At 43.2% G+C, this 16,377-nt stretch overlaps 1 protein-coding gene across 13 annotated transcripts in view; it reads right to left on the reverse strand.

Moving 5' to 3' along the window:
• LOC374195 (chromodomain helicase DNA binding protein 1) overlaps positions 1–16,377 on the reverse strand; it is a 116,146-nt gene that overhangs the window by 58,607 nt on the left and 41,162 nt on the right. For 8 of the 13 annotated variants that reach the window (NM_001396597.1, XM_015300464.4, XM_015300460.4 and 5 more), the window contains exons 4-5: positions 13,814–13,879; positions 9,890–9,957 (exon numbers count right to left, since the gene is read on the reverse strand). In NM_001396597.1, the coding sequence (NP_001383526.1) occupies positions 9,890–9,957; positions 13,814–13,879 (134 nt within the window). Of the gene's footprint in view, positions 1–5,470; positions 9,844–9,889; positions 9,958–13,813; positions 13,880–16,377 lie in introns of those variants that run through there. The other 5 variants (XM_040655246.2, XM_015300461.4, XM_040655243.2 and 2 more) reach the window with 2 other exon arrangements.

Consider the following 16,377-nt stretch of genomic DNA (forward strand, 5'->3'; position numbering starts at 1 on the left):
TTGAACACCACTAAATTATGAAGGGGTCATGAATAAGCTCATGGAACACCACTAGACAAATTCGGCAGAGTGCTATGGGAGATGACATATTGTTTTTTGCATAATTAATAGAATGTTGTACCAAAGGGACAAACCTCAGGACCCTTGAGACAAGATAAGTTTTTGTCTATGGTTAAAGAATAGAGTATGGGCATTCTTGAGTGATAAGAGGAGACTCTGGCTAGCATGTTAATTTGTGTACTCTCCTTCCTTAGGGAGACTGCTTGGGGGAGGGTGGGCTACCAAAGGTAAAGGCTGCAAGACATACATCTACACCCAGAACTGGACAAGAAGAAATAAATGTATCCAGCAGACATATGGCAGAAGATAATGGCTTGGTGACTGTTTTATGGATTCTGCTAACTTGGAGAAACAGAGAGAAATGGACTTTGTCAATTACCTAGGGGATGTGCATGCGAAGAATGAGAACTTGGCAGCAGGGGAGGTGTGAGAGTTAAAATTCTGTTTTTGCAAGTGAAAAATCCCACTGGCCTAGCCTTGTAGACCAACTAGGATATGACTGGATAGGTAGATAAGCAGAAAGCAAAAGGCTCCACTGTCAAGATTAGGGAGATGGATGGAGCAGACACGATAAATATTTACAAAACTAGCAAAGATCAGAAGGTAGCAAATTATAAAGTGATAATGGGAGCAGAGAGATCAAGTGTTGGATAGATTGTGTCAACGGTAAACAGGCTGGCTCGGCCCGGTTCCGTGACTAGCGGGGATGAGGCATTTCGCGAATCTGCGCCTCTGGAAAAGGGAAACAGGGGAGCCCGAATAATTAAAAACAGCAGCAACGATCTGAGGAGAAACAAGCTAATTTACTAAATATAGTATCGGAATGCAAGAGACAAACTTTCCTAACAAAGTTCTCGGAGAGCAGAGAGAGAGATTTGTTCTAAAAAGCTAAAAAGCAGCTTTTGCCCGCATTCTCCACCAAGAAATGTCAACGGTTTATGGGATGGTTTGGCCCGGTTCCGTGACTAGCTGGGTAGAGGGAGTTTGCGAATCTGCGCCTCCGGAAAAGGGAAACAGGGGACCCCAAAATAATTAAAAACAGCAGCAACGATCTGAGGAGAAACAAACTAATTTAGTAAATATAGTATCAGAATGCAAGATTACACAATATAATACAATATAATTAGAATTGAAGCTAATAAAGCAAATATAATGAGAGAGTATCTGAAAGCTGTAGGCCTTACGCTAGTGTTGTGGAGATACATGTGGTCGGGACGAGCAGCAGGGAGGAGAGCATAAGAAAGAAAAAAAAGGACATCAGGTGACCTTGCCAGGGGTGGGGTTATATCTCCTCTCTGAATGCAAAGTCCTCTGGGGTATGTAGTTCTTTTTCAGACAGGTTCCTGGAACTGGAGCATTAACTCTTTTACTCCCAGTGCACAACATGATGTTATTATGTGGAATATTGAAAAGAAAAATCATAAAACCATGACATTCGACCCCTTATTCTACATCACTACATCATGCTTCATATATATAAACAAACCATAATTACCAAACATTAAACACACACACACACACATTTATATATATACATGGAATTACTAACTGCACTCCCCCAACATCAAATTCCCTTGTGGTACGCACTGAACATTGCCATCTTTCTGCATCACCCACCAAGTGGACCCAGGTCCCTGGGAAAAAAGAGTTCCACGGAGAGGTTTGCCCTTCCCAGAAGCTGGAAAGACCCACACCACTTTTCCCAACATGCTCTTTACATGTACTACAGGGACCTTATCTCCCATGACAATATTTAGGGAGCTGGCAGGACCAACACGATTGATGGATCCTCGAGTGTTGACCAACCAGGTGACTTTGGCCAAATGCTTCTCCCAATGCTTAAATGTTCCACCACCCATTGCTTTCAACATAGTTTTTAACAACCCATTGTATCGTTCAATTTTACCAGAAGCTGGTGCATGATAGGAGATACGATAAATCTACTGAATGCCATGATATTTGGCCAAACTATTTTCAAGGGAATTTTTGAATCGATTCCCATTATCTGATTCAATTCTTTCTGGGGTACCATGTCGCCACAGGACTTGTATCTCGAGACCTAATATGGTGTTTTGAGCAGTAGCATGGGGTACTGCATATGTTTCAAGTCACCCAGTGGTTGCATCCACCATGGTGAGCACATAATGCTTACCATTGCGGGTTCGTGGCAAGGTGATATAATCAATCTGCCACGCCTCCCCATATTTATACTTTTGTCATCGCCCTTCCTCCCAGAGAGGTTTCATCCTCTTGGCTTGTTTAATTGTGGCACATGTGTCACAGTCATGAATAACCTGTGCAATAGTGTCCATAGTTAAGTCCACCCAATGGTCTCTAGCCCACTTATAAGTTGCATCTCGTCTTTGATGACCTGAAGTCTCATGGGCCCACTAAGCTAGAAATAATTCACCCTTGCTTTGCCAGTCCAAGTCTATCTGAGCCACCTTAATTCTGGCAGCTCGATCTACCTGATGGTTGTTTTGTTGTTCTTCAGTAGCCTGACTCTTGGGCAGATGAGCATCTACATGACGCACCTTTACAACCATTTTCTTTATTCGGGCAGCAATGTCTTTCCACAGTTCAGCAGACCAAATAGGTTTACCCCTCTGCTGCAAGTTGTTTTGTTCCCACTGCTGTAACCACCCCCATAAGGAATTTGCCACCATCCATGAGTCAGTGTAAAGATAAAGCATTGGCCACCTCTCCCATTCAGCAACATCTAAGGCCAGTTGGACAGCCTTTACCTCTGCAAATTGGCTTGATTCTCCTTTTCCTTCAGTGGCCTCTCCAACTTGTCGTGTGGGGCTTCACACAGCAGCTTTCCATCTGCAATGCTTCCCCACAGTACAACACGATCCATCTGTGAACAGGGCGTATTTCTTTTTTTCTTTTTTTTTTTTTTTTTCATTTTCTGGTAGTTCATTGTATGGTACGGACTTTCTAGCCTGTGATACCTCTTCTCCTGGTGATGTTTCAGACTTTTTGCCTTCAGGCCAGTCCATAATAACCTCTAGGATTCCTGGACGACTGAGGTTCCCCATCCAAGCTCATTGCATAATCAATGCAATCCACTTAGTCCAAGTGGCATCAGTAGCATGATGAGTAGAGGGAACCTTTCCCTTGAACATCCAGTTCAGCACTGGCAGTCGAGGTGCCAGAAGGAGCTGTCTTTCAGTACCGACTACTTCGGAAGCAGCTCGAACCCCCTCATACGCGGCTAAGATCTCTTTCTCAGCTGGAGTGTAGCACTCTTCAGTCCCCCTGTACGCTTGACTCCAGAATCCCAGGGGTCGGCATCAAGTCTCTCCTGAGGCTCTTTGCAACATGCTCCAAGTGGGACCTTTATCGCCAGCAGTGGTGTAGAGGATGTTCTTTACATCCTGTCTCGTCCATACTGGCCCCAGGGCCACGGCTCGGTCTATCTCCTGTTTAATTTGCTCAAAAGACTGCTGCTGCTCAGGACCCCACAGAAAATTATACTTCTTCCCTGTCACCTGATAAAGGGAGCTTACAATGAGGCTGTAGTTTGGAACATGCATTCTCCAAAAACGCACTACACCCAGAAAAGACTGCGTCTCTTTCTTATTAGTGGGCGGAGACATGGCAGTGATTTTGTTGATCACATCCATCGGGATGTGATGACATCCATCTTGCCACTTTATACCTAGGAACTGAATTTCCTGGGCAGGTCCTTTCACTTTGCTCCGCTTAATAGCGAAGGATCTGGATTATTTGCTCTCCTTTCTGAAAAACTTCCCTTGCTGTGTTGCCCCACACAATAATGTCGTCAATGTATTGTAAGTGCTCAGGAGCACCATGCTGTTCGAGTGCAGCTTGGATCAACCCATGGCAAATGGTTGGGCTGTGTTTCCACCCCTGGGGCAAACGATTCCAGGTATACTGAACGCCCCTCCAGGTGAAAGCAAACTGTGGCCTGCATTCCGTGGCCAAAGGAATGGAGAAAAAGGCATTAGCAATGTCAGTGGTGGCATACCACTTGGCTGCTTTTGACTCCAGTTCATATTGCAGTTCTAACGTGTCCAGCACAGCAGCACTCAGTGGGGGTGTGACTTCATTCAGGCCACGGTAGTCTACCGTCATCCTCCATTCCCCAGTGGCTTTACACACTGGCCATATGGGGCTGTTAAAAGGTGAGTGAGTTTTGCAAATCACTCCCTGACTCTCTAGTTGACGACTCAACTTATTAATGGGGAGCAAGGAATCCCTGTTGGTGTGGTTCTGCCATCTGTGCACTATTATTATAGGAATCAATACCTATTGCTTTTTCACTCATAGCAATCAGACAACAGATAGATCTTCAGACAGGCCAGGCAAAACAGACAGCTGCTAAACACACTTTGTGTTTACAGCAGCTGTTCCAAAGGCCCATCGATACTCCTTGGGATCCTTGAAATATTCCCTTCTGAGGTAATCAGTACCAAGTATACATGGAGCCCCTATGCCAGTCACAATAGGGTGCTTTTGCCAGTCTTTACCAGTGAGGCTTATTTCGACCTCCAACACAGTCAACTCTTGGGAACCCCCAGTCACCCCATGAATATAAACTGATTCTGTCCCTTGGTTACTTGAGGGCATTAGAGTGCACTGTGCACCAGTGTCCACCAGGGCCTTATATTTCTGTGGTTCTGATGAGCCAAGTCATCTAATCCACACAGTCCAATACACCCGATTTTCCCTTTACCCCCCCTGGCCAGGGGCAAGGGCCTGTACTTGTTACCTCTGTTGGTCTTACGGCTTTTGCCTTGTCCTGCAGCAAATGCAGCAATCACCTTTTTGGTAAAGATCACCTTGGTGGTATTGTAGTTCTTTTACCCGTGCTTGAAGAGCAGGAGTGGGTTTTTTATGCCACTCCTTCATATATTTCCCATGGTCACGTAGGTAATGCCACAAGGCGAAACGTGACATAGTTTTACTGGTGCAGTCTTTGTGAATATACGCCACATATTTGGTGTACACCTGACTCTCTCAGGATCGTGCTCTTGGTCTGGCTCATCAGGAATGAAAGTGGGGCTATGTAACATTTCCACCACAGCATATTCTCTCAAATAATGGATGTCTTTTTCTATATCAGTCCATTTCTTTTTCTCAGGTATCAGTTTGTCTTTGAAGGGGTATCTTTCTTTTACGGCTAGCAGCATCCACTTCCAGAGGGTGAAGGCCTGGTTCTGGCATGTACTAATACCTCTGTCAATGGCTGAGTCCCTAGCAATGCCACCCAGTTGGCGAGCTTCTCTACTATCTAGCCACACACTGTTGGCCCCATTGTCCCAACATCGAAGTAACCAGGTGACAATAAGCTCATTTGGGTGGCGTGAGAAGTCTTTTCTCAGACCTCGAATTTCATTCATTTTCAGAGATCGATCATTAATGGTAACAATGTCTTGCTCACCTCCTACTCTTTCAGGACTTCTTGTTACCCTCCTGGGCATTGGTGACTGCGATCTTATTGGGGGTCTCTCCCCTGGACTCAGGGGTGATTCCCCTGGATCATGGAGCCACTCCTCTGGACCTCTTTCCTCCTCTTCTCTTACAGCGTCTGCTTCCTCTACTTTTCCCTCCTCCTCTTTCTTCTCTTAGTGTGAGTGAGTTGAGATTTGTTTCATTTTCCTTCCTCTTACGGGGCAACTGACATCAATTGTGGTGCCTCCTGTGGTTGATCAGGTTGGTCAGTTCCGCTGCTCTCACTTTCCAGCTCGGCTTGGAGTCTGTCTCATTTGATTATGAGGGTATTAGTTCAGATTCGAGCATGACTTGATGAACCTGAAGTCTACTTCATTCAATTTGGAGACTGAATTTTGCGTGCTGGAAGGCATCTCACTCAGTTCGGAGTACGTCCCATTTGGACATGAGGATGACCCTCTCGGACCGGACGCATTTTGTTTGGACCAGAGGGCGTCTCGCTCAGAGCAGAGGGTGTCTTGTTGAAATTGAAGGTGTTTGAGTTTGGATTGAAGGGAGTCTCTCTGGGTTCAGAGGGCATCTCTCTCGGACTGGAGGGTGTCTCGCTCAGACTGGAGGCCTTTTCTCTCAACAAGGAGACTCTCTTGCTCAGCCTGGAGATTCTCCCTCACGGCTTGGAGTCTCTCCTGGAAGCTCTCCTTTTCGGCTTGGAGACTCTCTCACTCATTTTGTACTGTCTCCCTGAGAATCTCCCTCTCAGCTCTGAGACACTCGCTTTCAGCACAGAGACTCTCTCTCAATTTCAGAAACCCTCTCCCTCTCTGGGATAGTATTAAATAAGGCCCGATAAGCATTAGCCAGGCCCCAAATCATTTGTGCCTCCTCAGATCTGCCTAAGACACAACATTCCTGTCTCAAATATCTGTTTCAGCTCTCAGGGTCTTTCAGGTGTTCAGGAGTAAAGTTCCAGGACACCAAGGATGTCCATCTCTCTAAAGTCTCTCCCAAGCCTCTCCACACTCCCTGCCACTCAGTATTCTCTTGTTCTGGGAAAGGCTTCCTCAAAATATTATAAATCCATATACTGAGTGAAATCAGTAAAATAATGAACAGCACATTCAGGGAGATTAACAACGTGATCAGATGAGCATTCAGAAAATGCATAAAGGATTCAAGGAGATGGGGAGCCTGCTTAAAAATCACAAGTTCTGTAAAATTAGCAGCTCCCTCTGCAAACAGGTTTAAGAGAAAGCAGAATCTTTTTTTTTTACTCTTTATAGAAGCAAGTTAGCAGTGCTCAGAGTTTATAAATATCCCAGAATACTGGCAGTCCACCTGGACTTTCAAGGTGAAGTCTTCAGTGAGCACCTGCAAAAGAGATAAAGTTTCCTAACAAATTCTCTGAGAGCAGAGAGAGAGATTTGTTCTAAAAAGCTAAAAAGCAGCTTTTGCTCGCATTCTCCACCAAGAAATATCAGCGGTTTACGGGCTGGTTCGGCCCGGTTCCATGACTAGTGGGGCAGAGGCAGTTTGCGAATCTGCGCCTCCGGAAAAGGGAAACAGGGGACCCCAAAATAATTAAAAACAGCAGCAACGATCTGAGGAGAAACAAACTAATTTAGTAAATATAGTATCGGAATGCAAGATTACACACTATAATACAATATAATTAGAATTGAAGCTAATAAAGCAAATATAATGAGAGAGAGTATCTGAAAGCTGTAGGCCTTACGCTAGTGCTGTGGCGATGCATATGGTTGGGACAAGCAGCAGGGAGGAGAGCATAAGAAAAAAAAAAAGGACATCAGGTGACCTTTCTAGGGGTTATATCTCCTCTCTGAATGCAAAGCCCCCTGGGGTATGTAGTTCTTCTTCTCTTCCGGAGATGATGTTATGATGTTATGTTACATGATGTTTTGATGTGGACTACCAATAACCCAAAATCCTAAAACCATGACAATTGTGAACCTGGAGTACTTAATCAACAAGGAAATGGGAGGAATTCCTAGCGTAGGGGGTGGGAATAGGGGATTAGGGGATATAAGGCTGTGATGTGTTTTTGGTTGTGCACTCCTGTTTGCAGGATGCCCAATTGCAAATTAAAACTTTTTCACAAGAGATCCAGTCTCCGAAAAATCATTTGAGTTATTTCTCACAGCGCTATTTGTGAATCCGTAATCGTGATAGTTCATATGTTGAACATGACTAGACTTATAGTGCCAAATTAGGCATCACTCAGAATGTTGCCCTTTAATGTGACGGTAAAAAATGACATCATGGACAGGATTGCCATGGAGAAGCTGCTGCAAAAATATAACTGTGCCCCTTTCCAAGCTGGGAAGGAGTGGGCTCAAAAGTTTTGGAAGGATGAAGAGAAAGTACTAGAATACATTGAGCACTATCAGGCTGCAAAAAAGATTGGAATAAAAAAGGATAAGAAAGTCATTTGTGCGGTGTTAGGAGCCTGTTTGACTTGTGTTCAGCAAGAAATGAGAGAGTTTAAACAGGCTTTAGGAGCCTCTGTTCTCAAACTGATTTCCGGTGTAGAACACACAGCCTTGAAATAGGAGAATAAGGTGTTAAAGTCATCATTAGAATCTGAAAGGGAGACAGGAGAAAAATTAGGAATCTGAGTTGATAGCCTTGTGAGTGAGCATTCATCTTAAATGGCTGTTGGAAAGGGTAAATCGGCAATTAGATAAAATGCAACCTTCTGCCCTAATCAAACAGATTCGTAAATTAATGCGTAAGCCAAACTCTGAAACCTGGGATGAGGATGTTTTGTCCGACAGTGATGATGATGAGGCAGAAGGGACCCCTGATTCTGAATCTCAAATGATCCCCATATGACCCCTGGTTAAAGCTGAGACTGCTGTTGGTAGCGATGAGGAGGTCAGTGCTACTGTGTATACCTTCCCATGGTCACCAGCAGATTTTGAAAAAATACAAGAGAAATCAGGTCAGGAGAATCAGACGTTGAGTATGTGTAGCGAGTTTCCCTCAAGGGGGGAGACCAGATTATGTTGAGTGAGGAGGAAGCAAGAGGCTATTGGGAACCAGGAGTATTTTTAACCACCGAGCCAATCATTACTATTCACTGACTGCACGAGCAGCTTAATGGGCTGACAGAATAGATCCACAGGAGAGAGGGAAAACCACTGAAGATTAAAGTTACAGGGCTACTCTAACCTGGCAGCGGTTGTACAGAAAGCTCAGAACATTGCCCTTTAATGTGACAGTCAATGCATATATGTGCCTTGGAAATGCTATAGAATCATCTCTTTAAAAGATTTTTTTTCTGCAAGCAAAAACACTCAAATAAAATCCCTCCAAAACAAAACAAGCAACAAAAAACAAGAATCAAAACAAACAACCTCCCCAACTTCATGCAATTCCACAACCTGTATTTATTTTGATATATAGAAAACATAAACCACCATACTTTACGGTTTGATCCTGTAGTAAGTTACATAGAGAAATCTGATTTGCATGTCAGATAGCAACTGCAAACATACTTGCTCAAAATAGAAATAAATCAAAATTGAAGCACTGGATATGTGAGGTTATTTGGTTATTTAGTTTCTAAGCTGAAAACATCTTTCCTGTAATAGAACACGTTATTAGGTGCAATCACATTCTTAAGTAACAGAGGACTATAATTAACAATTCATCACTAGATAAGTATCATTTTGCATAGCAAGCATTTTTGTAATTTTCAAACTATCATTTCTTCAAGACACTACATTGGCAACCCTGAATATCGAGATAATTCATTAACTGGAGAAGAGGAATGAGAGAATGATTCAATCTCTATGCACTGTTCATTAACAGACACACCCACCTACCTAGGTCACTAAGTCTATTCTCCTCTCATTGTGACAATAAGAATATATAATCTTTTTCACAAACTTGATCTACAGCTTAAAACTAGCTCAATTTCAATTAAACTGTCTTGGCTAGTCAAGAAAGATAATTATTGTCAAACCTGTAATAACTTTTGGAGTTTCTGCTTCAATAGCATTTAAAAATTTGGCATGGACTATGGGATTCCAACCTAAATTTTATCAGAGACAACCTACTTAAGCAGTTTCCCATTTCTCCAGTAATTTTTAAAGGAGGATGGACCTTCACCTCAAAAACATGCCATAAATAAGACAATTTTAAAAATAAAAAGTGTTGGTGAATGTTCTTCAACAACCCTATGGGTAATGCAGTCTCTTTTGCTCGGAAAAGAATAATGATATATATCTTCCTTTGATAGTATTTATTTTAAAATATTCTAAAACACCAATCAAAATTGAGAAGCACAAGGTTATATATTTCAAGTGCAGAGGAGTAAAGCATGGGTAATTGCAAAATCATACATTGCCATAACAAAAAATGATTATATTTATGAAAAATAACTTACTCTCTACGTTTTTTCTTCTTGGTTTCACTGGATGAGCCATCTGTAGAATCTTCACTGCTCAATAAATCCTGCAGATGAAGAAAATAGTATATACAATTCATTAACACAAAAATAATGTAGTATTTTTAGTATTAAAAAGATAATTCATCTCCCACTTTCAAACTGAAGTCATATTCTTCATGTCTTAACCTCTTCACCCTCCTCAGTGTTCCCATTGATATTGAATAAGATCACAATTACTACTGATTTCATATTTCTCCATCTACAAATATACAACACCAGTAGAACACTGTAATAGCACAGAAAAAAGTCTTAATCATTGTGTCTACATATAGTCATGGCTTAAACAGCTGCAAGTTAATAAATCAAGATGAAGTTTCTATCAGAAAGCCTCAATAAAATCCCCTGCCCTTTGAGAGTTAGAATCATAGAATCATAGAATCACAAGGTTGGAAAGGACCTACAAGATCATCTAGTCCAACCGTTCTCCCATTACCATTGCTATCACAAGCCACTAAACTATATCTCATATCTCCTCATCCAGACGCCTCTTGAACACTGCCAGGGACAGCGACTCCACCACCTCCCCGGGCAGGCCATTCCAGCACCTGACCACTCTCTGAGAGAAAAAGTTTTTCCTTATGTCTAATCTGAATCTCCCCTGGCACAACTTGTGGCCATATCCTTGGGTCCTGTTTGTTGCCTGGGAGAAGAGATCAAACCCCTCCTCATCACAACCTCCCTTCAGGAAGTTGTAGAGTGCAATGAGGTCTCCCCTGAGCCTCCTCTTCTCTAGACTAAACAATCCCAGCTCCCTCAGCCGCTCCTCATAAGACTTGTGCTTCAGACCCCTCACCAGCTTTGTTGCCCTTCTCTGGACACGCTTCAGGGCCTCAATGTCTTTCTTGTAGTGAGGGGCCCAAAACTGAACACAGTACTCGAAGTGCAGCCTCACCAGTGCTGAATACAGGGGGATGATCACCTCCCTGCTCCTGCTGGCCACACTATTTCTAATGCAGGCCAGGATGGCATTGGTCCTCTTGGCCACCTAAGCACACTGTTGGCTCATGTTCAGCTGAGCATCAACCAACTTCCCCAGGTCCCTTTCCTCTACACAGTTTTCCAGCCACTCTGCCCCAAGCCTATATCGCTGCATGGGGTTATTGTGGCCAAAGTGCAGGACCCGGCACTTGTTCTCTCAGCTTTCACATTTTATCACTTTTAAACAAGACTAAGAAAATTTTGAGAATAGTAGGCATGTTTCTTCTCTTTCCACTCCTAAACAAACAAAAACCCCTTAAAATTATCTTTAAAATGATCTGAAAAAAATCCTAAAACCATTCTCATAGGGATTAAGTTTAGATCATTTTTATAATGAAAGAGTTTTCAGGAAAAGAGTACTTAGCAAGAACTACAAATTGATGTTTTAACTATGATTAAAACAAAAAAAAATTGCTAAGACTTGTGACCACAATGGGATAAACTGATCAATCCCACTGACCACAGTGGGATCAAGTGCAACCTCAGCAAGTTTGTGGATGACACCAAGCTGAGTGTTGCAGTTGACAGAAAGAAGAGATGCCATTCCAAAGGACCTTGACAGGCTTGAGAAGTGGGTCCAGATTAACCTCCTGAACAAGGCCAAGTGCAAGGCAATCCCAAACACGAATACAAGTTGGGACATGAGTGGAATGAGAATGGCCCTGAATAGAAAGGCTTGAGTGTATTGCTGGTTGAACAATTGGATGTGAGCTGGCAGCAGACACTTGCAGCCCAGAAAATTAATTGTAACCTGGGTTAAATTAAAAAAATAAATAAATAAAAATTGTGGCCAGCAGGTTAAAGGAAGTGATTCTCTTCTCTGCTCTTGTGAGACCCCACCTGGAGTACTGTGTTCAGCTTAGGGGTCCCGAGCACCAGAAAGAGGCGGACCAGTTAGAGCAGGTCCAGAGGAGAGATACAAAAATGATCAGAAGGCTGGAGCACCTCTTGTATGAAGGAAGGCTGAGAGAGCTAGGGTTGTTTCGCCTGGAGAAGAGAAGGCTCTGGGGAGACGTTATTGCAGTATTTCAGTACTTAAAGGGGACTTATAAGAAAGACAGAGAGAGAGACTTCTTAAAAGGGCATGTATCAATGGGACAAGGGGTTTTAAACTGAAAGAGGGTAGATGTCATGGTTTTGTAACTTTGCTATTGGTATTCCACATCATAACATCATGGACAAAAGAGAAGAACTACGTATCCCAGAGGACCTCACGGTCAGAGAAGGAAGATACATCACGGAAGATACGTCATCTGGTTGCGCGCGGTCTTCTTCACTTTCGCTTGCTGCCGGGAGAGGAGTGGGTGTGCTTCCAAGCTGTGCGCCTTCATCAAGTAGGGCTTTCGGTTTCGGAAACTCTCTCACACTCACTCTCTCTCTCTCTTTCTCTCTCGCTCTCTCTCATTTCATTTGATTTATTATCCTTACTTCCAATTAGATTGTATTATATCATGTCATCTTGCATTCCAACATCGTAGTTAGTAAAATAAGTTCTCCTTCTTAGATCGTTGCCACTGCTCCGTTTTTTCTTGGGAAGCCGGGGGGGGAGGGGGCCCGCGAGCCTACTGCCCCCCTGTCACGGGCACAGATCTATCTAGGTAACTCCGTGACAGTAGATTTAGCTTTATGAGCTGAAAGAGGGTAGATTTAGATTTATGTATGGAAGAAACTCTTCACTGTAAGGATGATGAGAGACTGGAACAGATTACCCAGATAAACTGTGGATGTTCCCATACCTGGAAGTGCTAAAGGTCAGGTTGGATGGGGCCCTGGGCAGCCTGATCTAGTGAGAGATGTCCCTGCCCATGACAGCAGGGTTGGACTAGATGATCATTAAGGTCCCTTCCAATCCAAAGCATTCTATGAACCTACGATTCAATGCTTATTTATTTATAATGAAGGAAATATGGAAATCTGCTTTATATGTAAACTCTAATTCACAGTCACTAATGCCTGTTAAAGATGTTCCTGGTGTACAAACTCAATGTTTGTTTAACCTATGGTTTAGCTTTGAAAAATAGCTAAAATTGAAGTACGGTTTTTAAAATACAATAATTGTTTGATGACTGCTACAAAAGTTGCAAAAATCTAGTTTTCTACTCCACATAGAGTTGTGAGGTTTATTTTGTGGGTTTGTTTTTTTGTTTTGTTTTGTTTTTTTGATTGCTTCTTTTTAAACTGCAACAACTATCTTTATATAAAAACAGTATTTTAGAAGTCTTTTAGTATATTTTGCTGTCTTTATGGAATTTAGAAGCCAGAAATACAATGAAAGTTAGTACTACAAGAGCTGCTCCAAAAGTAATGCCTCCTATTTTATTACATTGGCCCACAATGTCAGAGGCAGATGTTGGTGGTATTGAAGCAGAGGTTGAACCTTCCCACCAATATTCCATTACATTTTGTTTCCGTGCAACAGATAGCAGCAGAGGAGCATTCTGACAAAATGGCGTCTGACATGGAAGTGCATATGAAACAAAGTTGTGTCATTGAATTCCTCCACGTGGAAAAAATGGCACCCATTGACATTCATTGATGCTTGTTGAACATTGATTAAGACCAAACAGTGGATATGAGCACAGTGAGGTGGTGGGTGTTGCGTTTCAGCAGTGATGACAGTGGGTTACCTCCATTAAAAATACCAATCTAGACTGTTATAATTTTAGCACAAGTCGCCTGAAAACATGCAAATAATTTTTTTTTTCCATGGTTCCTTCTATGCACATCTGTCATTTCAACATGTCTGGTTTTATTCTATAAAAGTAATTTTATATATACACACTTAAGAGAACGCAACATGGCTCTACAAAACTTAATTCTAACATATGGGAAAATTGGACATTTATGTTTAGATTTAAATAGATTAACTTATATGTTATTCACCTCTTCAGAACCACTGCCTGATGAAGATGTCATTTGCTGTTGTTGCTTCTTGAGTGCTACCGATCTCTGTAAAGAAAGTATACTTGGACTGGACTGCCAAACTTGAATTCAGATACAAGAGTCATTTAAACAGATTGAAACTTTAAAGAATACCACATACTTACATTTCTTAACATGAACAGAATTGCTATTAAGATAACAGAATCACAGAATAGTTGAGGTGGAAAGGGACCTGCGGAGGTCATCTGGTCCAGCCTCACTGCTCAAGCAGGGGTACCCAGAGCAAGTTGTCCAGGATCATGTTAGAGAATCACACAATTGCAGGGGTTGGACCTCAAGAGATCATCAAGTCCAACTTCCCTGCTAAAGCAGGTACCCTACAATAGGTTGCACAGGTAGGCATCCAGAAGGGTCTTGAATATCTCCATAGAAGGAGACTCCACAACTTCTCTGGGCAACCTGTTCCACTGCTCCGTCACCCTTGCCGTAAAGAAGTTTTTCTGCATGTTAGTATGGAACTTCCTATGTTCAAGTTTTAGACCATTACTCCTTGTCCTATCACTACCACTGAGAAGAGCCTGGCCTCATCCATTTGCCTCCCATCTCCCTTTAGATATTTATAAACATTTATCAGATCCCCTTTCAGTTGTCTTTTCCCCAGGCTGAACAGACCCAGCTTACTCAGCCCCTCCTCATATGGGAGATGCTCCAGGTCCTTAATCATCTTTGTGGCCCTCCACTGGACTCCTTCTAGGAGACCCCGGTCTTTTTTGAACTGGGGAGCCCAGAACTAAACACAGTAGTCTAAATGTGGCTTTACCAGGGCAGAGTAGGGGGGATAACCTCCCTTGACCTGCTGGCCATGCTCTTTTTAATGCACCCCAGGATACCATCAGCCTTCTTGGCCACAAGGGCACACTGCTGGCTTATGGCTAACCTGTTGTCCATCAGGACCCCTAGGTCCTTCTCTGCAAAGCTGCTCTCCAGCTGGTCATCCTCTTACCTGTAATGATGTATGTGGTTATTCTTCCCCAGGTGCAGGACTCTACACTTGCCCTTGTTAAACCTCATCAGATTCTCAGCCTGTCCAGGTTATGTTGAATAGTAGCACAGCCTTCAGGTGTGTCAGCCAATCCTCCCACCTTTGTATCATCAGCAAACTTGCCAAGGATGGACTCTTCTCTCTCTTCATCTGGGTCATTGATAAAGATGTTGAACAAGACTGGACCCAGCACCGACCCCTGGGGAACACTGCTAGATACAGGTCTCCAACCAGACTCTATGCTGCTGATGACCACCCTCTGAGCTCTGCCAGTCCAGACAGTTCTCAATCCACCTCACCATCCACTCATCTATCCCACACTTCCTAAGCTTACCTACAAGGATGTTGTGGGAGACGGCGTCAAACGCCTTGCTGAAGTCAAGGTACACAACATCCACTGCTCTCCCATCTACCCAGCCAGAGATGACATCATAGAAGGCTATCAGGTTGGTCAAGCATGATTTCCCCTTGGTGAATCCATGTTGACTTCCCCTGATAACCACCTTTTCTTCCAATTGCTTGGAGATGGCATCCAGAACAAGTTGTTCCATCACATTTCCAGGGATGGAGGTGAGGCTGACTGGCCTGTAGTTTCCTGTATCCTCCTTCTTGCTCTTTTTGAAGACTGGAGTGACATCGGCTATCCTCTAGTCTTCAGGCACCTCTCCCGTTTGCCAGGACCTTTCAAAGATGATAGAGTGGTTCAGCAATCACCTCTGCTGGTTCTCTCGGCACACATGGGTCCATCCCATTGGGGCCAACAGATTTGTGTGTGTTGATTTTGTCTAGATGCTCTCTGACTAGATCCACCTCAACCAATGGAAAGTCTTCCTTTACCCAGACTCTCTCTCTTACCTCCAGAGTCTTAGATTCCTGAGTGCTAGTCTTAGCGTTAAAGACTGAAGCAAAGAAGGCATGCAGTATCTCTGCCTTCTCAGCATCCCCTGTTACCAGGGCACCCACTTCATTTAGTAGCAGACCCACATTTTCCCTAGTCTTCCTTTTACCGCTGACATACTTAAATAAATCTTTCTTGTTATGCTTTACCTCCTTTGCAAGGTTTAATTCCAAGAGGGCCTTAGCCTTCCTTGTTGTGTCTTACAGGCCCTGACAACATTCCTATATTCTTTCCAGGTGGACAGGCCCTTTTTCCACATTTCATGGATCTTCTCTCTTTTCAGTTTGTCCTTGAGTTCCTTGCTCATCCACACAGGACTCTTGCCACCTTTCCCTGATTTCTTATTCTTAGATATGTACCAATCTTGAGCTTGGAAGAAGTGGTGTTTAAGCGCCAACCAGCTCTCATGGGCCCCCTTACCTTCTAACACTCTAGCCCATGGGATACCTCCAAATAGGTCTTTGAAGAAGTCAAAGTTGGCTCTCCTGAAGTCCAGGGTAGCAATTCTCGTTATTGCTTTGCTTCTTCCACACAAGATCTTGAACTCCACCATCTTGTGATCACTGCATCCCAAGCTTCCACCAACTATCACATCTCTGACCAGCCCTTCCTTGTTAGTAAAAT

Source organism: Gallus gallus, chromosome W, assembly GCF_016699485.2.
Source record: "Gallus gallus isolate bGalGal1 chromosome W, bGalGal1.mat.broiler.GRCg7b, whole genome shotgun sequence".
Taxonomy (NCBI): domain Eukaryota; kingdom Metazoa; phylum Chordata; class Aves; order Galliformes; family Phasianidae; genus Gallus; species Gallus gallus.